Source organism: Drosophila arizonae, chromosome 2 (assembly GCF_054131065.1).
Source record: "Drosophila arizonae isolate 15081-1271.41 chromosome 2, UAZ_ARI_1.0, whole genome shotgun sequence".
NCBI classification, from domain to species: domain Eukaryota; kingdom Metazoa; phylum Arthropoda; class Insecta; order Diptera; family Drosophilidae; genus Drosophila; species Drosophila arizonae.
In genome coordinates, this window is record NC_142922.1 from 979,920 (window position 1) to 1,006,660 (window position 26,741).

The 26,741-nt window shown below is 39.9% G+C and overlaps 3 protein-coding genes and 1 non-coding gene across 5 annotated transcripts in view; 1 reads left to right on the forward strand and 3 right to left on the reverse strand.

Moving 5' to 3' along the window:
* The window catches only part of rdx (BTB/POZ and MATH domain-containing protein rdx), a 67,426-nt gene extending 61,708 nt beyond the window's left edge, over window positions 1–5,718 (reverse strand). The window contains exons 1-2 of the mRNA XM_018004035.2: window positions 5,252–5,718; window positions 4,354–4,443 (exon numbers count right to left, since the gene is read on the reverse strand). The gene's annotated coding sequence lies outside the window, so the exon portion shown is untranslated. The remainder of the gene's footprint in view (window positions 1–4,353; window positions 4,444–5,251) is intronic.
* A 116-nt stretch (window positions 5,719–5,834) lies between these two features.
* Window positions 5,835–8,492, forward strand: LOC108611420 (dnaJ homolog subfamily B member 12). 2 transcript variants are annotated; one of them, XM_089476485.1, is made up of 7 exons: window positions 5,835–6,234; window positions 6,297–6,508; window positions 6,570–6,732; window positions 6,792–7,185; window positions 7,253–7,365; window positions 7,434–7,597; window positions 7,666–8,492. In XM_089476485.1, exons 2-7 carry the CDS (start codon window positions 6,376–6,378, stop codon window positions 7,776–7,778), a joined length of 1,080 nt encoding a protein of 359 aa, XP_089332611.1. In that variant the 5' UTR covers window positions 5,835–6,234; window positions 6,297–6,375; the 3' UTR covers window positions 7,779–8,492. The 2 variants fall into 2 exon arrangements, with proteins under 2 accessions (XP_089332611.1, XP_017859553.1); XM_018004064.2 differs by having other exon boundaries at window positions 5,835–6,230.
* Window positions 8,466–9,385, reverse strand: LOC108611507 (huntingtin-interacting protein K). Its single transcript, XM_018004199.2, has 3 exons — window positions 8,955–9,385; window positions 8,773–8,880; window positions 8,466–8,704 (listed from the first exon to the last, which is right to left on the reverse strand). The coding sequence occupies exons 1-3, from the start codon at window positions 9,126–9,128 to the stop codon at window positions 8,606–8,608; spliced, it is 381 nt and encodes a 126-aa protein (XP_017859688.1). The 5' UTR covers window positions 9,129–9,385; the 3' UTR covers window positions 8,466–8,605.
* A 9,233-nt stretch (window positions 9,386–18,618) lies between these two features.
* Window positions 18,619–18,700, reverse strand: TRNAS-GCU (transfer RNA serine (anticodon GCU)). The gene has a single exon. It is a non-coding gene; the product is annotated as a tRNA-Ser (tRNA).
* Window positions 18,701–26,741: the final 8,041 nt, after the last annotated feature.

Consider the following 26,741-nt stretch of genomic DNA (forward strand, 5'->3'; position numbering starts at 1 on the left):
AGAAATCTTTAAATCGATGGGCGATTTTGAAAAATTTAGTTCCTGGATTTAATCCAAACTTATTAGAAAATCTGCAGGGCATTGTTGAGAAAATGAGCGCCAAAGAAAAATATGCCGTATTAGTTTGCGATGAGCTCAAAGTAAAAAGAGGGCTTCAGTACAATTCATCTCTTGACGAGATACAGGGATTTGAGGACGATGGTGTTAAAAGGAGTAAGTTTTTAGGACAGCAAGTCTGTGTTTTTCTTGTTAGGGGTCTTTTTGATAACTGGAAGTATGTTTTAAGCTATACGGTTTCAGCCCGTGGCATAAATCATACTGACCTGAAAAATAAAATAGAAGAAAATATTGGACTATCGCAAGCATTGGGGCTTAATGTCAAAGCCGTTGTTTGCGATCAGGGATCCAATAATAGAGGTGTTTTCAATAGATGGGGTATTAATTTCAATAATTCTACATTTGAAGTCAATGGCGAAGAAATTTTTGCAATATTTGATGCACCGCATCTAATAAAATCTCTTCGAAATATTCTTTTAAAGAATAATATTTTAACACCTGATGGCACAGTTTCATGGGGAATAATTAGAAAACTATATGAAACTGAAACCAAAAATTTAACTCGTTTATGTCCGAAATTAACCCCAAAACATATCAGTCCGAATTGTTTTGAAAAAATGAAAGTTAAATTTGCCACACAAATCTTTAGCCACAGTGTAGCTTCTGCAATACGCACTGTTATAGATTCAGGTGGGTTTGCCGATTGCAAAGACAGTGCAGTTGCAACGGCAATATTTATTGAAAAAATTAATAACCTCTTTGATTGCTTAAATAGTCATGTGCTATTTGATAGCAATCCTTATAGATGTGCTCTTAGGGAGAAAAATAATATTCACGAATACCTTCTGGAAATGCGTGATTATTTCCAAAATCTGCATTATCCACACAAAGTGTATTGCATTGATGGGATGATAATTACAATCTCATCGGTAATTGCTTTGGCAGAAAATATTTGGAGTGACAACAATGATCTTTTCTTTGTTGCCACATCCAAATTGAACCAAGACCCATTAGAAAATTTATTTTATTTAATTAGAAGTCGGGGAGCGACAAATACCAATCCCACCATTTTTGAATTTAATTCTATAATATCAAAAATGTTATCTATGAAAATGTTAACATCAGCATCTGTGTCTGGAAATTGCATTCCAGATGAAGATCTCATGCTAGCCAATATCATAGAAGATAGTGGGTCTCAACTATCTGTATTTCATGACCAATGTAATTCACGTCATATTGCTACAGATATTGAACCTGATGCTGATTTAGAAATAGAATTGTCATTAGATGCCACGATTGCTAATATACAAAATGCTTTTAATGAAAATGCATTGCGATATTTTGCTGGCTATCTTCTACACAAGCTGTTGCAAAAAACAGATTGTGAAGTATGTACAAATCTTTTAAAGTCATCAGATGAAATGCAGTGTTCTTCTGAGTATTTAATACTCAATAAAAATTATCATTATATAAATAAATATCTTAAGTTGAAAGCCCCTTCTGACCTTTTTTATAATATGATAAAACTACATTTCGAAACGTTTAAGACCATTTTTGAAAAGAAACCATATATGCCACGTATCAAAGAGAAAATTGTTCTGTACTGCATGCACGCTACAGCAAAATCCTCTTTAGATACTGAATGGTTTTCTCCCACCCACCCTTGTTTTGAGCATAGAAAATCTATTCTTAATCAGTTTGTCTTAATTCTAATTAGAAAGAATTGTAAATGGCAAAGTGAGAAGATTATTGGTAAAACCAATATTTTAAATAAAAGGAAATTAAAAATAATGAATCAATAGGTAGCTTGATTTGATATTTATTTTGGCACAAGTCGTAACAGTAGAAAACAGTGAAGTGATAATGAAAGGTCGGTAACACTCCCTCGTTCGCACAATTAAAAGCACTTGGCAGGCACAAGCCTTGTTCAAGTATTATATACATACATATGTGTATATATACATATGTACTTAGAATACTCCATACGAAGCATGAATAGAGATTCACACATACATACATATGTAATTGCATATATATCGTGTAAGTAAAAACATACTCATTTATACCCTTTATACAGATAATAACAATATTCTAAAAAATTCTAAGCTCTTTCAACAGTGTAGGATATTCTTCAATGAGAAGGGCAATGGACGAAAATGGGTTCGTCGCCAACTTCAATTTTTGTACGCAACTGGCTTGAGCGTGCAAACATATGTACATACATATAAATTCACTTTTGTAAATTACATTTACATTTACACTGTTATTATTAAAATATCTTTGTTTTTATTGTTTTGTTTTTAATACATATGTATATTAAATTTTATGTTTTCTATTTATTAAATTTATGAAATTTTATTAAACAGATTGTTATCCAAACCAATTGTTTTTATGAATTGATGACTTCGGTAGGCAAGCACTCGATTATATAAGCGCGCCTATGCAATTCGAATCTAAAATCGTTTACACAATTCTAAGTTGAGGTAGGCCCACGCCAATGCTCATGTCCCATGAATACGCACATGCACATACACACAATCAAATGTATATATGTACATATGTATGTATGTGATCACTTCCCAAGACCGACCAAATGCAAAAACAAGAGTAACGCACACAGGCATACAGATGCTCATAGTACATGTAGCAAGGGAGAGTGTGTGTGTGCATGCCCGTCGCAAAATCATACATATTTTTATGAGCACCAACGATTTCATACCCTTCTTAGAAATAATCATGAAAACGCTAACATTTTGTATGAGCGTGGCGCACGCTTTACAAATTTCGGTATACCCTTCACTCATAAGGAACGAGCTGAGATTGTCGCGAACAATTTTCAATTTCTGTGCGCTGCTGCTATTCGAGAGACCATAGAGAGAGAGCATAAAGAGAGGGAGAGAGTGAGTAAGGGAAAAAGAGCGCATAGCGGTGCTTCATTTGGTAATGCGTGCATTTCGTGGCAGCAGTCGCAGCTAGTGCTGCAAAAATATCGGATCGGAATCGTTATAATCGATATTTTCGAATTTTGGCAAAAGATCGATATGGCTTTCTTAGTATCGATATATCGAAAAAATGGTTATTCTTGGCGTTGGTTTTAACTGTGTAAGAAGCGCATTTATTTAATTTTGCTAAATTGTATACAAATTGATTGATTTAATTTAATTGCAATAGAAAGAAAAAAATGGATCAGTTTTTGGGAAGAAAACGTAAGTACAATTGATATATACTATTGGAAAAGCTTGGAATCATAGCTTGTGTGTTTTAGGCGCGGCGAGGGTTGACTCCGATGAAGAAAATAAGACCGTGGGAGCCCCAAAAAAATGCGAAGTGTGGAAATATTTTGAAAAAGGAAAGGATGGTTGTGCGGTGTGCAGAAATTGCTTTAAGGTCTGCAAAACAAGTGGAAATACCACAAGCCTTAAAAATCACTTAACACGCATGCATCCATCGCTGCAAGAGAGTGAATTGGCACCCAAGTCCGGTAGCATTTTGCACTTCGTAAATAAAAAATATGAGACAACGTTCTCTGAGAGCGAGAGGATGTTTAGCAAAGCTGGAATGATTGCTAATTCCAGAAGGGCGTCATTAAAACCGGAAACAGTAAACAAACTAATTTTTTAAAATGAAAACCAATGGGTTTTGTTTTAATTTCTTTTTTTTTTTTCAAACTGCCATGGAGGCAATTGTTTTTGTTATTATTATAATATAATTTTAAGGAGCATAGTGAATTTAAGCTTTAATGAATTGCTGTTTTAGGTTTAAGTTAATGAAAAATAATTTGTTATACGACTTTGTTCGGTTGAATAAATTTGTTTTTGTTTGATGCTGTTGCTTTTATTTTAATCTTGAAATGGTTGCCATTTTATCCATTAAGAAGTCATAATTAATATAAATATTATAATAGATTCTAAGCAAGAAAATTAACATTTAAAAGAAGTGTTCGATATATCGTTTTTATCGATCTTTTTCTCTGAAAATATCGTGAATATCGATATTACGGAATATCGATTATTTTGCAGCACTAGTCGCAGCACACTGATTTTGTCGTGCCTTATTTTCACTGCCTGAGCCTCAGAAGACCGAGCCGACCAAATACGAAGTTGTCCGGTCCGTTCAGCGCATTTTTTCGGTGTTGAAAAAGTTTGTTCTACATGTCTAGTCTATGTGTTCTCTGGTCAGTGGTAGAAGACAAATATACAATGAAAGCTTCCATTGGGGGACCACCTTTAGCCGGTTTTACGAATCGATAATTGGTGCAATCCAAACTGACTTCCATTAATAAGAGAGATAACTCACCTGCTTCTCTAACTGTTGACAGTTGACGCTGTCCTGCAATCGATCAACCCTATTTGAATGTCGCTTGTTGAACAAGTGATCCAGCAGAATCTGGAAATATATAAAAGAACAACAATATATAATGACAAGCAATCAATTGAGAATTGCATTCGAGTAGCCTTTCGTTATGTTTGTGTGACTTTAAAGAAATCATTTAACGAATAACAAAATTAACAAATTAAATATGCGCAAATCGGTCTTTGACTTTTCACCGCTGCTGTTGCTGCTGCTGTTGTTATTGTTGCTGCTGTCATTCCCTTTGTGCATGCATTCATTCCCCTCAGAATAAGCAAAGAGCTTCGAAAAAAAAAAATAAAATAAAAAACACCGACAGGCAAATCAGCCAAAAATAAGCGAGTCGGAGTGTGCTCAGCTACGGAATACCCTTTCTGCAATTGTGATTAAATCAAAAATCATCTTTAACTCAAGTCGATTATCGAATATATATTTTACATAATAGTATAAATACATATTTCTATATTTCAACCTAAAGAATCATTTTGAATTTCATCACAATTAAGAAAAAAAAAAAAAATAAATCATTGTCGTGTTTTCTGTCGCTATCGATAACAGGTATCAAACAATCATGTTTTCACGACCGATATATTTATTTTGGTACAATAAAAACAATGAGCAATGCAGTAAATGTGGAAAGGGGTGGCATAACTGAGTTCGATTAATTTGCAGGCTGAATGGAGCCAAAAAAGATTTGGGTCTGTGCATTTGCAGAAAACACACCCACCCACACATGTACGATTGTGGCATGCAAGTGTACTTTTGCCCGTACGTACGTATGTCCACACATGCACATCTATATATGTATGCAGAAATACACCTAAAGAATCACACACATACGCACCTTTTGTAGATAGTTATTTTCCTTAATTGCGTACCATCAAATCGATTTATATAAGTCGACGCAGTTCACACAATTCGCTGGGTATTTGTTGTACCAACAAATTGATATAGATTTGAATGCACTTTTCGGTATTGACAACACAATATGGCGATATTGCTTCTTTCACTTTTTTTCAGGCCAACTTGTATGAACTGCGCCACACACACGCACACACGTACACACGTTCGACGACAACGACGACGGCGACTGGCGAATACGTTGGGCCGAAATGCATCGGTTATTGCACTGCACTTGACTATATTAATTTACTACGCGTTATTTGCTGGCTATTGCATTGCAGATGCCATGCGCCTTCTATTATTATTTTGTTATATTATAAATAAATACGAGACGAATTAAGCCAGCGAACGCGCTGCGCTTTTCATTCCATGCTGCGGCGCTCACAAAACACACTCACTCACACACACACACACACACAGTCATGCACGCACACAAATATGTACGGCAATTGTATGTGAGGGGGCGCAATGCTGCGATCTGGCAGCACCATCGATCAAAGCAACACTGCCAAACAGCTGTCAAGAGTTAATCATTTGTAATCGAGACAGGAAATATTACTTATCATAATTAGATCACCGAAAAACAAATAAAAAATGTTCGTCAGTTTGAGCTTATGCAATAAATCTATTCAAATTCTGTATGCTTATCAAACGATTTAAGCCTCGACTAGCCAGCTATGGTGGCTCGTCGATAGATCGATAAGTCCTTTTGCAAACTGATGAAAAAATCAACGAAACGCAGTAAAATCAATTAAATTAAAGAGTTGAGCTGGCCTTTAGACATTTTATTTATATATGCATATATAAAGAAAAAGAAAGAAGATTATTATCAGGCCAGGCAGCTCGTGTGCACTAGAATATTAAGCAAATAATTAGTGGCAACAACAACTACTACAAAAGAGCACGAGCAGGCTGTGTTTGTGAGTGTGTAAAACGTCGTGTATATATACATATGTAGCTTGTTTTATGTTGGTGTACTCACACAGGCATAGATCTTAACTATTTATTGCACTCTCGCCCTGTGTGCGCGCTGACCACGTATTCCCCCACGTATCTACAGCGGCCATGGATAGCAACAAAGATGAGGCACAGCGCTGCATCGACCTAGCTGAGCAGGCATTCACCGAGGGCAGGATCGAGCGGGCTGAGAAGTTTCTGCTAAAAGCGGAAAAACTCTACCCAACGGACAAGGCAAAGCGTGAGTAAATCATCGACCTTAATTTTGCATCGTAATCGTGAAACTTAACGAAACTTTGTAGAGCTGCTGGCCAAGGTGAAAAGCTCGCCAGGCAGTGGCAAGGAACGACCAGCGGCTGGTGCAGACGCGGACTCTGGACCGCGTAAGCGTGTCAACTCCGACTCCAAGCCCCATGCGCCGGAATATACGAATGATCAGATCGAGGCTGTCAAAAAGGTCAAAAAGTATGTAAACTAAATCGAACTCACCTGAAAAGAATATTTAAAAGCTTTTGCTTGCACAGGTGTAAGGACTACTATGAGGTGCTCGGTGTTAGTAAGACAGCCACCGATTCAGAGATTAAGAAGGCATACAAAAAGCTCGCCTTGCAACTGCATCCGGACAAGAACAAGGCACCCGGAGCTGTGGAGGCATTCAAGACGTTGGGCAACGCCGCTGGCGTCTTAACCGATGTGGAGAAGCGCAAGAATTACGATCTATATGGCATTAATGATTCGCAGAATGGTGGCACCCGCGGCCACCATGGCCATACCCAGCACTACAGTGACTATGGCGGCTTCCAGGCGAACATGAGTCCCGAGGATATATTCAATATGTTCTTCGAGAACGGATTCTCACAGCAAAATATTTACATGCGCCAGCAGCGACGCCGGCATCAGACACGCGACGACAGAGACGTAAGTACACGCCAATATATATAATAATAATATATGAAAATAATCTAATGAAACCTTAAACGCGCAGACGAACAACTCATCAGCCTTGATAAACTTGTTGCCCATTTTATTGCTCATCGGTTTGTCCATGATGTCGTCCTTCTTTATATCGGATCCCATGTATAGTCTAACGCCTTCACAGTGAGTCTCATATAGATGATAAATATGTGCTATAGGGATACGATTTTGACACCCATTTTCTCCTTCAGTAAATACTCGGTGAAGCGTGAGACAAATGGCCTCAAGATTCCCTATTACGTAAAGGACAATTTCTATTCGGAATATCAAGGATCAGTTGCCCGTTTGGAGGAGTCGGTGGAGGAAGATTTTGTCAATCACTTGAAACACTCTTGTAGTCGAGAGCGAAATTATCGTAAGATTGAACAAACTTTATATATTCACAATTTGACATTGAAATTTGTCTTCATATTCCTTGTACAGGTGACTCAATGTTGGCTAAGGCTCGCACGTTCGGGGATCGGGATCTGTATCGGAAGGCTCAAAACATAAACACCCCCTCGTGTGATAATCTGCAAAAGTATATAATCACATGATTTCAATATCCACAATACGCTCGCAATCAAATTTATACGTGATTTAGACACATTTTTGTTTTTGATTCTAGTTTTTATCTGTTATAAAATATGAGTTTTGTTCAAAATAATATGTTATAGTTACGCCTTTGACATATGCATACATTTACACATACCCACACACACATCAATTTACAACATATACGCATAGTTTTAATGAGAAACATCAGCTGCCTCTCTCTCGACCCAAGTAGATGATAAAATCTCTCAAGCAGAGCTAAAATTTGTTAGCTTCGAAGATTTTCTATATCTTATCTATAAAACGAAATTGTACTACAGTCAAGCTCTGTTCGTTGCGGCAGAGTTTTCGCTGTACGCATAAGTTCACTTTATCTAAGTAAAAAAAAGTTTGTACTATTGTAATATCCTATCTAAAGGAATATTTTGTTAAACGTTATCTATATATGCAAAAATATTGTACTAAACTCTCTTGAAAGTTTATAGTCGAATTTTACTGTGCGTGCAATTTAATTTTATGGTATGCAAAAATTAACTAAACTAAATCAGTCTCTAAGGTTAGCTTACGTTGAGAGGCTTCACTGTACTTTGCTGGCTCATTAGTCAAATGTTTTGGTTGGAAGAACACCAAATAAATGGATAATAAATTATAACAAAACGAAACAAATTATGGTTTAGATCACACATAAATAAACTTGAAACATATATCAAAATCTATATTCAACTGGATTGATTTGATTTTCTCCTTCTTTACTAGTTATATAAATGTACAAATAAAGCAGTGTTTTTGCTAAGTAAAAGAAACGGGGCTCCATCGCTCCGGGCGCTCTTCAACTGCTGATGATGGCCTCCAGGGCAGCAACAACATCGCCGCTCTGCTCCCTCAGCACCTTCTCTGCCTGGGCCTTCGTGACGAGCAGCTCGTTCATCTACGCATGGAAGGAGCATCAAATTGGGGGCTACTAGTTTCAATAAGGGGGCGTGTTTAGGTACTCACAATCAGTTCAATGTCCTCCTTCTTCACTTGGACCTTCTGCAGCTCCTTCTCCTTGGCCACCCTCAGCTCGTTCTCTTTGCTGCGCTGGTTGCCAAACTGTTCCACTGCCTGCAATTGATGGATTTATCAATGAACTGTGAGCTCAGTTTGCATGTAATTAGAGAATTTCCATTTCAATTTACACTCGATATATTCGCGGCTGAGATTTCCTTCTCTTCGGCATAGTCTGTCACACGTTCCAGGTCGGCGGCGCCGCCGTCGTGACGCGTTTGCTTCTTTTGCTTGATGTCATCGTCCTGGCCATCTTCATCTACTTCGGTGCCATTGACCTCGACCTCCGGCTCTGTTTCGGCCATTGCTGTTGTTTATTTCTATTTCAATTTAGTGGAATATTTAATTTTGCTTGGCGTAGCCTCGTGCGAATAGGTTTTCCTTTACATTTGTTTTTTTCAACACTACAAATTACGATAACAAAACTTATCGACTGGCCGCCACATATGACAGTGCTTAACGAACAAATTGAAGTTATTGGTTTGCGACTTGGTTATGCCAATAAGAACTGCTATTACTAATTTCAATTTGATTTTAAGATTTTATGAGCAGTTTTTAGGTGGCACAAAATGAAAATAAATATGATATTTATTCTACAAAATGTTAAATTCAAGCAATAGAATTGACACTGAACTCAGCATTACTAACTTTGGCTACACATTTAACGAAATGGTTAAGGTTGTGGTTTGTGTCTTAGCTATATAAGTAATAAGCAACTTATTCAACTGTATGAAGAGAGGAAGTATTTAATTGATAGAACTGGTCTGAAAAAACGAGAATTATAATATAAATGGAAATTTGTATGGTATAATGTTTAATTTAAATGTCACAGCCTCAATATTTGTGTGTGTTTTGGCTATTCCAACGGTAGTTGTAGTTGTTCCCAATTGTAATTTCAACCTTGGAATGAGTGGAGTTTTGGTCGTGACACGAAATTTTTATTGAACACGAAAATTAAATTAAATTTATCATTCGATAAAAAACAAAATTTCTTATTAATATTGATTACTTTTGCTATTAGTTATTTATAATACCAATATTAATATTTTATATCACATTTCACAATTTTCGCCCATTTCTTAAAGCAAGGCATATGTAAAGCCACAAAACTAATTAAAAATAGCTCTAGCATAAAGTTCACACTTATATATATTTAATTTTTTATTTCCACTTTTTCTATATAAACTGAATTTGGTTTCTGTGCAAATTTCATTGCGGTCAAAATGTTAATTATAAGTTTCCGAGCAGAAAATAATGAGATTGTGTCGCAAATGCAGAGAAATTCACAAAGGCGCAAAATCCTTCAACAGTTGCTGCCGTTTCCTAGTCGCTCGCTGCGGGCGTCCTGGCCATGCCACGGTGTGGCATGAGTCGGCGTGGCATGCCATGTCGCGTCGTGTCCTGGCCTGTTCCTAGTCTCCTCTAGTCACTAGTCTCATGTCCTGTTGACATAATCGTTTGCCATCATGATTAATTTAATTGTCACTTTGATGCAAGCGACTTTCGACCCGGCACCAAAATCAAGATTAATTAACATCTCGACCATGGGCGGTCAACATCATTTGTTAGTGTAATACACCACATATGGCTAACATGTGTCTGCATGTATGTGGATGTGTCAGCGTGTTCGTATGTGTGTGTGTGTGTGTGTGGGTCCAGCACAATTTTAATTTAATTCAAGTTCACTTGCTCTCATCAGCTTTAACTTTAACTCAATTGCAACTGAAGCTGACCGAAGTCGCCTTGTGGCAGTTACCAAATTGATCTCTGCGAACTGCATGCTGCATGCTGCATGCTACATTCAGCGAGCTGTGAGTGGATGCAACATATTTTATGCAGCACACGATTGCAGTCAAACAAAAATTGTTATGCAAGTGCATGCACAGACACTGAGAGAAACAAACAGGAACAGAAACATCTTTAAATTCAACTTATGGACAATTTGAATTTCTGATAAAAATAATAATATATGAAATTGTATATTTTTCATATATTATTATTTTTATCAAAAATTCAATTTGTCCATAAGTTGAATTTAAAGATAATAATCATAATAATAATAAAAATGGGCAGCAAACATTTTTAATTGCGATTTATTACCTAAACTCCACTATATTGCCATTTCTGCAAGTGTAGAAACCATTATACGTGCGTTTGTTTCTGTGTGTGTGTCTGCGTGTGTGTGACGCAACAAGTCGCTCATTTAAAATGTTTGTGCCAGGCCCGCTTCCAGTTGGCAATGAGCTGATTCGTTGCGCTCTGTGCTCGTTGCCAATTCCCAATTGGAAATTAAATTATGCCGCTAATTAGCAATGGCAAACACTGCACACACATGCACACACACACACGCAAACTCACACCACGCACAGCATACATAAATTATGCTGGCAATTTTGGTTCTCATTGTGGATTTTGCCTGCACAAATTTCGCATGCGGCTCATTGCATATTTTCAGGCTCAGCTTCCCCATCTCTCTCCACTTCCCTTTTCACTTCGTGCCGTTGGCATTTCCCGTTACTTGTTCATGTTTGCATGTGCCACTGAGCGCAAGAATTCACACAGTAAATTTTGGCTTTTGCATGTCTCGAGGGTGGGGTGGCAACGGCAGCAGCAGTGAGCGGAATAGAGGAGGAAATGAGTGAGAGAAGGAGAGTGCAAGCCCAGGCGCTGCCAGTGCTGCCACCCGTCAATGCGGACGGCACTTGGCCGCGTGATCCAATTGAGCTACATTGTTTTTTATTGAGCTGTCAGCAAGAAAGGGAGAGAGAGAGAGAGAGAGAGAGAGAGTGAGAGTGAGAGGGGAAGAGAGTGAGCGTGAGTGTTGGTTTACATTTGTTTGCCTTTTCGTGGTTTAACTTCATGTTTTTTGACATTTGTTTCGCACTGGGCTATAAACTGTCTTTAGATAGGGTTGCGCTCTATTGTGGCTGGATAAAGTTTACAGCTAGAAGAGCTTTAAAATTATGTAGAAATACTTTCAACGCTTGTCACCCGCACTACGTAGGAAAAGTTTATGTGTTTATATGTATGTATGTCTTATTTTACATATGTATATGTTTCTGTATTTATCATATTTTCTTTGAACAAATTGAAGCTTTAAAGCATGCGACTAATCTATTTTATAAATGTATTTTCATTAAATCGAGCAACTATACGAATTTCAGGAATTAAATAGAATAGTAAAAGCAAAATTTTTTTTGTCATTGTCTTGTTTTGTCTCCTTTTCTTTCTGCCAGTCAGCTCTCTCTCTCCCTCTCTCTCTCTCTCTCTCTCTCTCTCTTACTCTCTATCTTTTCTCTTCTTCTCTTTCTCGTACTCTCATTCACAATCTCTCTTTCTACACTTACCTCTTTCCGTCTTTAATTCCTTTTCTCTTTCCCTATCTCTATTTATCCATGCCATCTCTCTCACACTCTCTCTCCTTTTTCCTTACCCATTCCTCTCTAGAAATCGGTTCCTTTTCTATCTTATCTAATAGATAATATATACGTGTGTCTTAAGTAACCACATGGATTAACAGATATTGATTTCGATTGAGCTCCATCTGAATCGCATAATTTTCCGGCTCCACAGATTTCATTCAGCAAATTGTAAAATCTCATTTCGAGCCGTTTCATCCACAGCCTTCAACCGAGATTGAAGCTCTGTTGTGTGAGAAATGCACTGAAACGTGCAGGTGGGTGTGTGTGTGAGTGAGACAATCGATTTATGATTGCATGTCCTTGTGGCATGTCCTCCGACTGATGGCCAATGCCATTTGGCCAGCCGAAATGCAGTCAATAAATAAATTTGCATACCAAATAAATTAAGAAAATGCAATTTTCAAGAACTGTCGAGCATAGACGAATGCGTATTTGCATATGGAATATGAGATATGGAATGTGGATATATTGGAACAGTGGAATATGGGAATATAGAATAGCAAAATATGAGATATGATATATAGCCATATGGAATTAAGTGAAAATGGAAATATGAGAATAAGAGAGTTAGAGTATACGGTATATGGGAAAATGAGAATATGCGAATGTGGAATATGTGAGAGTGAAAATAGAATAGAAATAGAATTCGAATATGGGAACATGGGATATGCAATCCAAATGGGGATATCAATATGGCAACACAGGATGTGAACTACAAAGACAGATTGTTGAAGTGTCCTTAAGCGTATCCTTTAAAGCCTTTGCATGCATAATTGGCCAGCAACTCAATTACGCTAATAACACTCGAGCAGCGCGGCTTGAATGCTTCACATGCTTCTACTTCAGTGACTATCGAATCGCAAGTGTAATCGATGGATACCGTCTCCTCCTGCTCTCGTTGCCACTTGCCAAACTTTGGTTTATTCGCAAATTGTCCAAAAATAATTGAGCCATTGAAGGCGCTGGAATGGTCAGCAAGCAGTAAGTTGTAACAGTAACTGATACAAGAAACTTGCTCCTTTCGTCCCCAGCAAAGGATGTTACGAAAAAGGACACACTCTAAGAGAGTGTGTATGTGTGTGTGTGTGTGTGCGTGTACGTGTATGTGGCGACCTATTGACGACCTTTATCGCACTGTACATAAACCATAATCGCAATTGGCAAGTGGCCGCCACTCGAGATCTCCAAGGCAAGGCATTGTCATGCTTGGCAGGAGCTGGACACACACACACACACACGCACACACACGTATAGTAGCAGAGCGAGTTACACTGGACAGCAGTGTAACGCATTGAACGGAAGCGCTGCTCATTCATTTAAAACTTGTCTGCAAGTTGCCAAGTTCCCACACCCAGCGAGAGCGCAGAGAGAGCGGAGTGTGAGTGAGCGAGTGTGAGCGAGAAGGTGCAAGTACGAGTGTGATTGTGTGCGTGCGTGTATGGCAAAGCTGTTTCTTCCGATTGCACACACACACACACACAATTGGAGAGTAGCTGCATGTGCATGTGCGTGTGTGTGTGCGTTTGAGCATTGTAAAATCTTTTCTACACACACATATACATGCATGTAAGTAGAGTGTAGGTGCAAGCACACACCAACTCATGTGTGTGCTTGTGTGTGTTTCGTTAAGTCTTCGGCCAGCTCTCCCCACCCACTCGCTCACTCTTTCGCTCTGTTTGCCTCGCACTCCTTTGGCATTTTGCAACTTTTGCGTTTAACAATTTCGCTTCCTTCCGCTGGGCTAAACCTGGCGCCAGGTTGTCGTCGAAATTTGTTTTAATCGTCATCTTTGCCATCCTACGTAAGCGCTTTCCACTTTGGCAAATTCCCTGCTTCTTCTTCTTCTTCTTCTGTGCAAAGGTTCGTTGACGTTCCCGTTCAGAGTTTATCGCCAGTTTTCAAGTGGTGCGAGAGGGATAGTTCATGCGGGAGGTGCGGGGTAACTGCTTCGCTTATCGATGGCCCGTTCAATATTTTATTAGTGTCCTTAGCAGCGAGCAAGTTCTCTCACAGCAAATGGGCGCCACATCCGTGTACCTTTCGGTTCAAAGTACTTGGGTTAAGTTTTCTGCATGCCTTCGCTTTCGCCTTCTCCGTCGTCTTCTTCTTGGCCTTTGATTTCTTACTGTTGGCTTGGCAATAAATTTTTATTTCCATGTAGTAGCACTGTCCCATCCTCTCGGCCTGGCCAAGTCGAATCGGCCATTTAGCTTGAGCTTAGCTAATGGCCCTGTCTAACATTTAGTGGCTGCCGCCGTTTACATAAACTCGGCGAAGCAATTGAACAGCGCATAAATTACGTGCAAATCGTTGGCCTATATATATCTGTATGTATGTATGTATATATACAGTGGATAAAGGGGAGCATACAAATTGTAAATTTCGTAATATGCAATTTATATTAATTAAGTAATTATTTTCATTCAGTTCTATGTTCAGTGCATACACTGAGAGAAGTAAATGAATAGGAATTACCTTGGATTATCTAAATATAATCATCTTCTTTAACTGCATAATTTCAAATTACATTTTAAAGCTTTCTTAATTTGTTATGAAAATATTTTATTCTTCGAGTTTTTCTCGCAGTGTAGCTACTCAAAATGACCAAAACTTATCCAACTCTTTCATTGCACATATTTTAACCCTTTTGATTGCTCTTATCAGCTGAGCTGTTGCATCAACCTACCTCAGTACGTCCCTTCCCCTGCCAAAGTGGTCTCAACTCAATACTTTATGGCTGTACCTATATCTACATATATCTGTAGCTATAGCTTTGGCTACAATAAAAACTGTCTGCTATTGTCTGTAGCACTTTTGTACATTTAACTCTAAACGTTATTATTGTCGCCTGACAGTCTCCACTATTTGGCGTAATGTGTAATATTTCTTCTTTATAACCAACCGACGCATCCGCCGTACTCTGCTCGACTCCATTTGTAAGGTACAAAAGGGATACGCGCCGCTTGGAGGTGGGGTTTATCGCTGCTGCTTATGATAATAAAATTTGAGAAGAAAAAACTTCTGCATACTTCCGAGCGTCTTCCACTGGAGTAAAGTAAATCAATGAGCACATGCGGATATCCGTGCATATATATCACTTTAGCCACACATACATACAATATACATTTAATTTGAATGCAGAGTTAAGAGGAAGAGAACTATTCCATTAACTGTAACCGACAAAAAAATATAGCTCAATTTGAAATGTGCGCCAAAGAATACGAAACCATAAAATGGCGTCAAATTATGTTTTCACTCAAGTGAAACCAATTAAAACAGATTTTGCTCAATTCCAGCCACTACAATTGTAGCCACTCTGCTGCTCTGCTCTCTTTAAAAAGCAATTAAAATATATGTAGAGCTTAATAGCAGATGCTCTCTTCAACTTCCACTCAAAATTTGAATGAAGTTTCCACTCAAATGCAGCTAATCCCAATATAAACTCAATGAGAGTGGGCGGCGAAAGCACAGAGCTTAGATCAACAACAATTCGCCTTCAAACTCTATCTCTCTCTCTCTCTCTCTCTCTCTCTCTCTCACTCTCTCTCGCTCAACTCAAGTGCAACTAATCAAACAGGAGACAGAGGGAGAGAGCTTAAAGCGGCAACACAAGGAAGAGCGGAGAGCAAGTCTACAATGTCTTCACTCTGTCGCTCTCTCTGTCTTTCGCATTCAAATCTCGACTGCATGGCTTCAATTTAGCTGTAAGGCGAAAAATAACAAATTTTCGCTCAACTGAAACTAATTAAAAGAATTTTAGCATCACACGAGAGAGAGAGAGAGAGAGAGACTGAGTGGCAATGAAAAGAGTAGACAGGTGTTGGACACAGGGAAAAAAGCGAAAAAAGAAATAGCCGTTCGATGGTCATACATCATTTTAACAATCAATCAATTTAAGCACATTTAATCCACACGAAATCTTGTTACATGCGGCAGCAGTTTGAGTGGAAGCGGCAGCTGGGAGGCTGCGAGGCTGAGAGCTGGCAGTTGGGGGCGGGCCAGAGTTCAGGGCTGCTCGCTTGACTTGAAGCGACTGCAAAAATCTTGTGATATTAATCAGTCTATTAGACACGATTTGTTCCACTCTCGACTTGGCGCACGATTATTCAATCACAGCCCGGACCGCATAGCCGCACAGTTGGTTGCCCAGACCCAAGCCCTGCCACGCCCCTTCCCCCATTGACTTTCAGTTTGAGTCATTTGCTCTGTTTGCCTGTATGTATGTGTGTGTGTGTGCGTGCGTGTGTGTGTGTGTACAAGCTTAGCGTGTGGCCAGTGCTGCCGGGTCAACTTACAGAGCTCAGGGCCGTGGCACGTTTGAACATTTGAAGGGCCAAAAACCTTAAAAGCCATAAAAAGATAAAAGAGCAGAAAGAGCAGCGTATCGTATGATTGCATTTCGGATCAGCTTTGTGTGTGACCTTGACTACCGCAACAACCTGCCGAGACTCTAAACATAAAAAGACACTCATAGACGTGTAAGAGTTTAATGAGGTTTCACTGCCATTCATGTTATGGCTATGCACATGGTACATGTGTATTTGTATTATTTTTATGCCTATGCTTTATGTCCATTGTTTTCGTTCATGATCTCTCTCTCTCTCTCTCTCTCTCTCTCTCTCTCTCTCGTTTCGTCTTCCTACTTTTTTCTTTGTGTCTGACCTTCTATCTCTGTCTCTATCCCTCGATCACAATGGCTCCCAACCAAACTTTCTAACTCTCTACCTCTCTCCCTGTTTGTTTTTCTCGTCTCTTTCTCTCTCTACCGCAGTTCTCTAAGACTTCAAATAGACATTCCAGATCATTTCATGATGTCGGCTTAATAACCCATAGCCCATAGCCCATAACCAATAAGAATATATCACATCATCATATGCAATCCATTTATGACTTCATCGCTCTATCAATACATCAATCCATCTTCATCTAGAGTAATTTAACTTTAAATACAGCTTAAACAACATCTACTTGTGCTCATGGACAACACTTTGGAGGTAAGTGAAAATATAAAAAGAAAAGGCTAAAGAGAATATAGATAAACTCAAGGATGAGTAGAGTCGACGATGTGAGCTGCTCAATTTATAGTTTTTGAGTTCAAATTTTTTGTTCTTTTTCGTTGATATCGTAAAGTTTTTTATGAAGTCGGTCAAAATGGCCAGCGATAGAAAACGCATCAAAATTTATGGCAACGGGAAGTCTTTAGAGGCGAGTGTCCTGATGTGTATGATATATCTATATATATCTCTATATGTATATCGGATATACATACATATATGCTTAGCCAAGAAGTAGTCGAGTTTAAAGAGGTCTCTGAAGCTGAGCAGCGCATAAAAGTGGAAAGACAAGCGCAATTGAACAGCATTTGCATATTGAAGCTGCCACGAGGCGACGCGGCTCGGCGACACAATATCCTTGCTGACGCCAAGGATAACGCACATTGTATGACTTATGGCCAACGCTAACCCCATACGTTGGCCAATGCAAGCGCCAGCCGTCAGTTCGTGTAGTTTTTCAATTTCATCATTTTGAGCAGCCACCCCCCTCATCCGCAACCCCCACTCCATAGCAGCCACATCCCGCTCGCCCTCGCATCCTTTCCACCCCGTCAGCTGTTGGCGTCGCCTTGCAAAGATTTATTTTTATCGCCTACGATTTCAATTCAATCCAATTCATTTCTTTCGCTTTTTTATGCCAATTCGCGAAATGTTAAAGCGGGTATATTGGCTTCTTTGCAATTTTCACTGCTCGGTATTCCTCAAAAGATGTTTAAAGTTACTTAAATTGAAACATAGGTCTAAGAGCTAAGCTAATTGTAGAAGTTTTTTTCTAAATTTCTCGAATAATATTTCAAACGAGAATTTTCTTCTTTTTGCCTAACAAATTCAATTTCCATTTTTATTAAATTAAACTTTTCATTCCTCTTTAGTTTCCTTAATATTTATTTATTTAATTGTTACAAAGAATTAATTCTAGATAACAAAGTTTGAAGTTCCCTCAATGAGCATTGAGCAGTCGTTGACACCCGCTTGCAAATTTCTCTCTTGTATTTTTTGCATCTTTGCCGAGCACCAAATTTGCTTTGACTTTGATTTTTCCTCATTTTCCTTGGCCACAAGTGCTGCGGGTAGCATTTGGTGGGAGAAAACTATTTGACATATCCGGCCAGAGGCAGTGCCAGTGCGAGTGCCAGCTCCATTTTTCCATTTTCCATTTTCATCAACGAAATTCGAGCCATAGTTTCAACTGGAGGCAAAAGTGTCTGCTGTCATAAATAAAACCGACAGAGGCTGCATCTAAACAATTCTCTTGTCCAGGTGCAACATTTAAAGAGAAAACGTAAAAAAATAAAAATAATAATAAAAGAACTCCCACTCGACGAGGATGGGATTCGAACCCACGCGTGCAGAGCACATTGGATTAGCAGTCCAACGCCTTAACCTCTCGGCCACCTCGTCGCTGTGATTTGCGGCGCCGAACGACGCTTCTTCAGCCACAAGAGAGAGCGGGAGAGCTAGACAGAGTAATAAGTGCCAAATTTGTTGCTGTATGCAAAGTTTTGTTCTTTCTTGATTTGGCAAGTTTTGCATTTCTAAAGCAACACGAATAAAACTGAGTCAAGTCTCATAATCTACTTTTAGTTTGTGCACTGACAGCAAACGGCAAATCGAACCGCAAAAATCAATTTAAATTAATTTTTACGAGTGCTAAATTTAAGCATATTAAGCCATAAAATTTTGGCATAAAGGAGCAGGAGCAACAGCGGGAGAAGGAGAAGGTGAAGGAGCAGGAGCAGGAGCCAAAGCAAAAGTCGAGAATAGCATCCTGAAATTGACTCTGACGCTTTTATGAAGGGGCGCGCGCGCGTGTAGTTTTACGATCAGCTGCCGCGCACTATCGGGTTAACTGAGCATAAAATCAGTAAAGGCGTCAGCAACGGCATCGGCTTAAATGCCTTTACGACCCTTGCCGCGCCCTCTAGCGCTCGTTTGCTGGTACTAAATGTCGCACATAAAAGTCCAACGCATAAAAAAGCAAACAAACAAAGTGCTGAAAGAGTTTTGATGAATGGCACCAAGGCAAAGGATTTCGAACGCAGCCGTAGCTGTAGTTGTGTGTAGGCGTGTTGGTGTGTATGGGTGTGTGATATTCATAAATAGAACAAAGCATATTAGGCAATTGTCAACGCTGCCCATGCAATTACACACAACCATACTGGGTGGCAATTCACCTCACTTGACTTGCGGCGGCTCGCTCTAACTCACCTAATAATGGTGAAATTGATGTGCATAGCTTGGCACACGCACACACACTCGCGCACATAATGAGAGAGTATGCTGTGGTAGCTTAGTTATTTATAGTGAGTTTCAACTTTAGCTTTAGTTTCAGCGAGAAATTCGGTTAAGCGCCGCGCTAATTGACCATAAATCAGCTCTGCAGCACTTGCAAATTTACAGTTCTCGGATACTTTGTGCTTTTACAAAAATTCTTTGGCCAAAACTTTGCTAATACAAATTGCATCGACAGCCAAGCGGAAGTTGAGCTCCACGAAAAAAGAAATAGATAGGAAAAAAATAATAAAAAACTATTTTCAGGCGGCGACAAAGTGGTCAACATGCCGCAAACTTTGTTAGCGAGCTGCTGCTGCCGCTGTTGCTGTTGCTGTTGCTGTTGCTGCTGCCAAAAGGGCGAACAGTGGGCGGCTAAAAGTTGTACGCGCTTTTGCAGAATTCTTCTAAAACATTTTTAAACAATTTAGCACAAGAATTAAAAATCGCAAACGCCGCGCAACATGCCAAAGTTGAGCCAGCAAAAATAAAAGGGGCAAAACGAAGAAGCAGCAGAGGAAGAAGCGAAAACTTTTTGGATGCTATAAATTATCATCCATGGAGGCGGCTTTGGGGCTGTGGTGGGTTAGCTGGGGGATATACCTTTGGCACGTTCGGCACTTTTTTAAGCGGATTTTCATCTCGTGCCTTTTGCGTTTCTTTTGCTAATGCCAGCGCCGTAGACTTTTGGCGCCAATCGTTTTGACTTGTAAAAATTGCTGTGTCGACATCGACACACACACACATGCAGAAATACACAAACTTACAAGCTCACACACACAAACACTGTACATACATGCACAGACAGGCAGACGCACCCGCACGCACCGTTCCGGCAAAACTTCTCTCCTCGCTGTTCTCTCACCTACTCCACGCTCTTCACCTCTGCCTAGTCCCCTACTCACACCACAGCCCACTCCGATGTTCACTTCGCTGCTCAGTCCTCTGCGCTCTCCTCCTCTGCTCCTTTTTGTTCCTTCTTTTTTTTTGTGTTGTGTGTCGTCTAGTTGTACCTTCTGACCTGTGCTCGCTTGCTCTGCTCTCCCCTCTCTGTTCAAGCTCACTCTCGCTCCCTCTGCCGTTACCTCTCTCTCTCTCTCTCTCTCTCTCTCTGCTCCCTTTGTGCTGGGTGTCGTCGAGATGTACCGTTTGGCCTGCCCTTTTGGCACTAATGGATTATCTAAGCCCTTTAGTGGCTATTGGTTGCCTAGGATAAGGTGTCCTGGCATCCGTTGGCCTGGATTCCATCTAAGAAAGTATGAGGAATATAAATAAAATATAAACATATTTATTATTATCTATTATGTGGTTCTTTTTGTTGCCAACATATTTAAGCTACTTGAATTTGAATACTCATGGCGAATTGTGGGCGAGCCAATACCCTGTAAAAACTAAAATGAATATACATATATATTTTTAATACAATACGCGAGTAGAATGAAAAGAAAAACATGCACAAATATACATGTATGCATATACATATGTATATGTATATAGAAATTAATTTAAATAATATGCTTTATCAACAATTAATTAGCATATTTTAAAAATTTTATATATCCTAACATTCTTGAAAAATAAAACAATTTAATAATAATAATATATAAAATGTGAATTGATTTAAACTTATTTTGTATTATCATTATTATTCATCTTTAATATATAATTTTAATATAATAATTAATTAATTATACACTATTACTTGAATCTGCGATACCGTTATTCATCACAATCACGCCAGACTATGATCGCATTCCTTGAGGCAAGGAGCGCTATCAGCGAGGCGCCAGACACAAACCGGCACAAACGCCATCACAGCATATAAGTAGTCACCGATATGCCGTTAATATATTTATATAAATACTTACTTACATCTATATATGCAATGTGGGGTGGGGTGAGGTGGTCGCCAGAAGTCCGTCGGACTGCACTTCAATCGCAAAATATCTATAATTACGACAAAAGAGCTGCTGGCAACAGCTAATGTATATGTATGTGTGTGTGTGTATGTGTGTGTTTGTCTACGCGTACATTGGCATGACGCGTTACAATTACAGTTACAGTTACCATTACAGCAGCAGTCATAAATTGAGAAGTGCATCAAGCCCAAATACGAAACCCACACACACACATATGCATGTGGTCTGTGTGCATGCATAATCAGCAAGGCCGAGAAATGTGAGAGACGATTGCTGGCGGTCCTCCATACCCCATTTGCCGCTTGCTTGTTCTCTTCCTCTCTCCATCTCTCTCTGGCGCGCTCTCAACACTGGTGCGTTCACAAAAGTATTCTTAGTAATCAAAGGCGCGTACACACACACACACACACACACACACACTTGCATGTACGGGGCAAATATTACAGAGATAATGCAAGTGTCGAACGAAACAAAAATTTTCCAATAGCTGCGACGGCGACTGCGACGGCGACTGCGACTGCAGCAGCGACCGCAGCGCCCATTGTGACAGGTTCAATGTAGCCATGAAATTTGCAGCCGCCGCCTCAGCCACGTGCATATTGGCAATTGGGCAGCATATGTGGAACATAAATATATGCCGAAGCCAGAGCTGAGCCTGAAAGCTGTCGAGTCATAAAGAAACTAAAGTAAAATGTAAATGTAAAGAAAATGTAAAAGAAAAAGCTTTTTCCTTTTAGACTTACTAAATGTTAATATTAAGAAATTAAGAGATATTTTTGAGCAAAACTTTCTAGTTAGGAGCAGATTAAAGGGCACTACTACTAGATTAATATATGAATATAGAATAGTCAGATTAGTAGAGGACAGGATTAAAACATCGGCATTTTTATTACATTTACTATAATAATTTATGGATGTGTTATATAAGAAGAAAAGAGCTCAAAATCAAACAAAAAAAAATAATAATAATAGATAAATATTCATTGAATGCCTTTTTCTGTGAATTTTACATAATTGATAAAGAATTATAGATATAAAGGATTTTATACTGATCTATGTAAAGAAATTATCTTCATGACTTTTAAATAAGTCTCTGATCCATAAAAAATGCAGTTCAAGGTAACATTTTATTCTATTCTATTTCTAAGTTGGAGATTATCTAAAGCTATTAGTTTAGCGCCTTTGAAATATGACTATGTGATATGTGAAATATGAGAGCTGTAAGACTTATACATATACATATATCATATTATATTATTCATACACATATATTAAATATGTATATGTGTATTCCCTTCTTTTAATAATACTTCCTCTCTGTTGATTATTCGCATAACTTGGAGTATAATTAAGAGTTCTTCTTTCTTCTTCTTGTTTTCTAATAGCTTAAATCAGGTCAGTTAGCCAGCCAGATGTTAAATTTAGCAAAGGCAACAGCTATCTCACTCTCTTCTCTGTCGATCTCTTTCTCCCTCTATCTTTTCCTTGCTGCCCACAGTCATAATGGGCGTTACTCAATTTGCTAATAGGTAACCGTTAGAGGGAGCGCTGGGGGTCTGAGAGGGGGCACTTGTTGATATGGCAGCGCATTGAAGCTTTTGATGTTGCGTAATTTCGTATGATTATTATGCTGCGCATTCTGCCGAGCTATAGCTCTACCTGGTATTGGCCATGGCCAGCATAAGTGCTTAGCCGATGACACGAAGGATTACGACGATGACGAGGCGGCTCGAAATAACGGCACAATACAAGCTGCTAACATTAACAAGCATAACGCTACCTGCGTTAAGTTTAACTGTAAATGTGTACGAGTGGGCATGAGTGTCTGTACGTGTGTGTGTGTAGGATCAAGGACACGCCGCTAGGCAGGAGAATCAACCCCTGAGCAGAAAGCCGTCGGCACAAGCTTGCTGAGGCCAAAGCCCGACGGCTGCTGTCCCTGCGAGCGGGGCGCCTAGGCCGTGGAAGGCGTTCGCCTCGGCTGCTGCTGCTGCTGCTGCTACCCAACCAGGAGGCTCGGCCAGGCACCAACCGGGCGACAATTAAGCGCCGCTAACGGACCTATGGGAGCAGAGGACGCGCTGCGCAGACTCCTGCAACGGGACCGGGTCCAAGCAAGCCGGCAGAGCCACACCCACCGACTGCCTGGAGGTGATATTAACCAACAGTTAACGGCCGACAGCGGCCGACCACAGCTGCAGCCATCCGACCCACAGCCGAAACGAATGTGTGTCAAGACATTCAGTTGCCCCCGGCCCGGTTGCGTATACGTATTACCGTTACCTGTTATAGGCAAGTCTCAGGCAAAGTCGTGTGTCTTTGTCGCACGCCCTTGGCAGCGCAGCGAGTGCAAGCGAGTCAGTCAGCGGGCGAATGCATTTCGGGGGTTGAGTGAGACGAACGACGCACGAACGAACGAAGCTACGAAAAGTTTGTCGTAAGAAGCAGAGCGAACGCAACGAAAAGCCGAGAGAAAGTAAGTTGTCTGCCGTCCGAGAGAGAGCAAACGTTTGTGTGCGTGCGTGTGCGAGTGTGTGAGAGTAGCAGAGAACATTTGTGGAGTGTAAGTAAAAAATCATACAAGTGGTCTTGTGGAACACAATGTCTGTGGTAATCAGCAAAAAAGCTTAATAGCTTGTACTAGATTAACTTATTTAGCTGTAATACATACTCATCAACTAACACGCAGACACATACAAGTACACTTATGTAGTTATGTAAATAAATTGGAGAGCAGAATCACATTTCTCTTTTATTCACATTAATTGGGCACCCGTAACTTATAGCTCATAGCTCCATCTCGTTCTGCCATTAACTCTTTGCGTTATGTTCATAGTTTTATTTGCTTTCGTTCTTCCAGCAGCAACATGCGATTGTTGTTAGTGCTTTTTATTTCGCTTTTCTTTCTTTTTCGTTTAGTATTTTAAACGACGCAATTGACGCCGACATCGCAGTCGCTGCCGCAGTCGGCGGCACAAGCCACGTTTTTGCGCTACTTTTACTTGTGTGTATGTGTGCGACTGCCTCGGTGTATTGTGTGTGTGTGTGTGTGTGTGTGTGTAGCTGTGCGTGTCATTTCATACCACATTAGGTAAGGTTAGGTTTTTAATTTTGTTTTCTAACTTCGCGCCGTTTTGTAGCTGGCACTTTGCCACACACGTACAGTTGTATGTGTGTGCGTTTGTATTTCTGGTTTAGCTTTATATTTAATTTACTTTTTTTGTGGGCGCCATTCTTCACTGATCTCGCGCGCGCACGCTCTTCTCTCTTTTTGGTTGAACTCCAGTCAAAATGCTCTGGTTTGTTTACAAAATAAAGAAAGAAAAAATGCTTTTCGAGTATTCGTGTTTTATTTCCGCTTTCTTTGCTTTTGTTTTTGTTTTCTGTTTTCATTGCTGCCAGCAGTTAACCTGTTTGTTGCACTCTCTACGCTCTCTGCTAGCAGATCGTCATCGTTGTTACTTCTCTCCCCCTCTCTCCCTCAACAACCCAAATATTTTCGCACAGCATGTGGTTTTCTTCAATTCCCATGGCATATGTATGTACGTACATATGTATGTATGTGCATACCAAATATACAAATGTATGATTTTACTTACAAACACATTGACACATTCTACACATTAATTCACACACAATACATACATACATACATATGTATGTACGGGTATGTGTGTATAAGTATCTTTTCATACGCTTCGCTCTTTTTTGTCAGTTTTTTTTATGCGCGCTCTACGCCTTGTCTATTTTCGCTATTCTGCTCCGCTATGAACTTGAGAGACCACGTGGTTTTTTGTGTTGGCGAAACGCCAGTTCGTTTCTGTTTCTGGCTGTTGTGGATGCCAAGCCGAAGCTTGTGGACTGTCGATGATGTTCCGCTGTGGATGCCATTCCACAAGAGCGCCACGCTCTTTTTGCTTTTATCTTAATATCTTGTAGCTATGGCGCGTCTTCTAGCGCGCCATCAGGAAGTGCTTCATCAAATTTACATACTCACACATGTGTGTGTGGCTGCCTATGTGTACGTGTGTGCGTGTCCCGTTGCCATTTGCATTTGGAGCGACGTCATCAGCGAACGCTGCGAGAATTTCCAGTTTCCATAGACTGAAACTAAGTCGCACTTTCATTGACGCCTTTAACCGTGAGAGCTAGAGGCGGGCGCAGTTGGCAGCGGGGTGTGGCTTGAATTACAAATTTTCTCTGGATTGCGTCAATTCTGCGACACACAGATTGCATCAATTACTACAAACGTCACTTAATTAATCAGCTCTCATTTATTACGCAATTTGTGTATTTTCAATTGGTAGAATAAGAAACAGTTAATTCAATATTGCTAACTCCTACATTTCGCATAAATAAGAGCAATAAAATTTAATATTTCAGCTCATTTCGCATTCAGCACACAGAGAGAGAGATAGAGAGAGACGTAGCAAATAACCAATCTATATTCCAGTTTAGACACCAATCCAGCCAACAAATTGTTAGTACCCATATTCAAATTCGATACGCCACACACACATAAGCAATCACACAAACACACCGACACAGAGGCACACTGAGAGCAAACATTCTATCTACAGTCAGGGCTACGTCTATTCTACCGTTGCCCCCTCTCATCGCATTCCAGCCGAAGTCGCCGTAGCTATTAAACAGAAATTATAATTTTTTGAAGGCCACTCGACGCGGCTGATATCATTACTCCCATCTAGTTCCAATTGAGCCGACGTCGCGCTAATTTTTTACTACGTCGTCAATTGTTGGAATGAAGCTTTGGACCTGGCTCCGTTAGCAGCGGTAGAGAGAGACAGTGTCTGTGGTAGCAGCAGCAGCAGAGATAGAGGCAGAGAGGAAGAGACAGAAGCGGCGACAGCAATGGCGTTAGGGACAGTGGCGCATGCGCTGTGGAAGGTAGCGTGGGGGCGGAGCAGAATCGGCTACGCCTTAAACGCCACTTGCTGTCCGCCTCATTACACTTGTGACGTCACAAAACCGTCAAAGCTGTGTCGAAGCTTAAGGCTAATTTTACTGACAATTGCGAACCGACAACGATGAAGACTGGAAAGTTTGACAACTGAAGGGAACTGCATGTATTTACATACATATGAATGTGTGTGTGCACGTAGGCATGCGCAGGATAAATACGCTGTTAGAGGTTGTTCACGTTTCTGGTTTATATTAAATGAATAATGAATAAATGAGAATGCAGCACAATATAATAAAGTTATTATCCGGTTATGGCTGACAAATTAGCA

What these genes read in the sequence shown, in the direction of transcription:
- LOC108611507 (XM_018004199.2), bottom strand. Translation starts at nt 9,128, where the DNA reads ATGGCCGAAACAGAGCCGGAGGTCGAGGTCAATGGCACCGAAGTAGAT. An exon ending in CAGCCGCGAATATATCGAGT is followed by an intron (nt 8,881 to 8,954) that starts GTAAATTGAAAT and finishes CATCAATTGCAG; the next exon opens with GCAGTGGAACAGTTTGGCAA. An exon ending in AGGAGGACATTGAACTGATT is followed by an intron (nt 8,705 to 8,772) that starts GTGAGTACCTAA and finishes TTCCATGCGTAG; the next exon opens with ATGAACGAGCTGCTCGTCAC.
- LOC108611420 (XM_089476485.1), top strand. Translation starts at nt 6,376, where the DNA reads ATGGATAGCAACAAAGATGAGGCACAGCGCTGCATCGACCTAGCTGAG. An exon ending in GCTGTCAAAAAGGTCAAAAA is followed by an intron (nt 6,733 to 6,791) that starts GTATGTAAACTA and finishes TTGCTTGCACAG; the next exon opens with GTGTAAGGACTACTATGAGG. An exon ending in TAGTCGAGAGCGAAATTATC is followed by an intron (nt 7,598 to 7,665) that starts GTAAGATTGAAC and finishes TTCCTTGTACAG; the next exon opens with GTGACTCAATGTTGGCTAAG.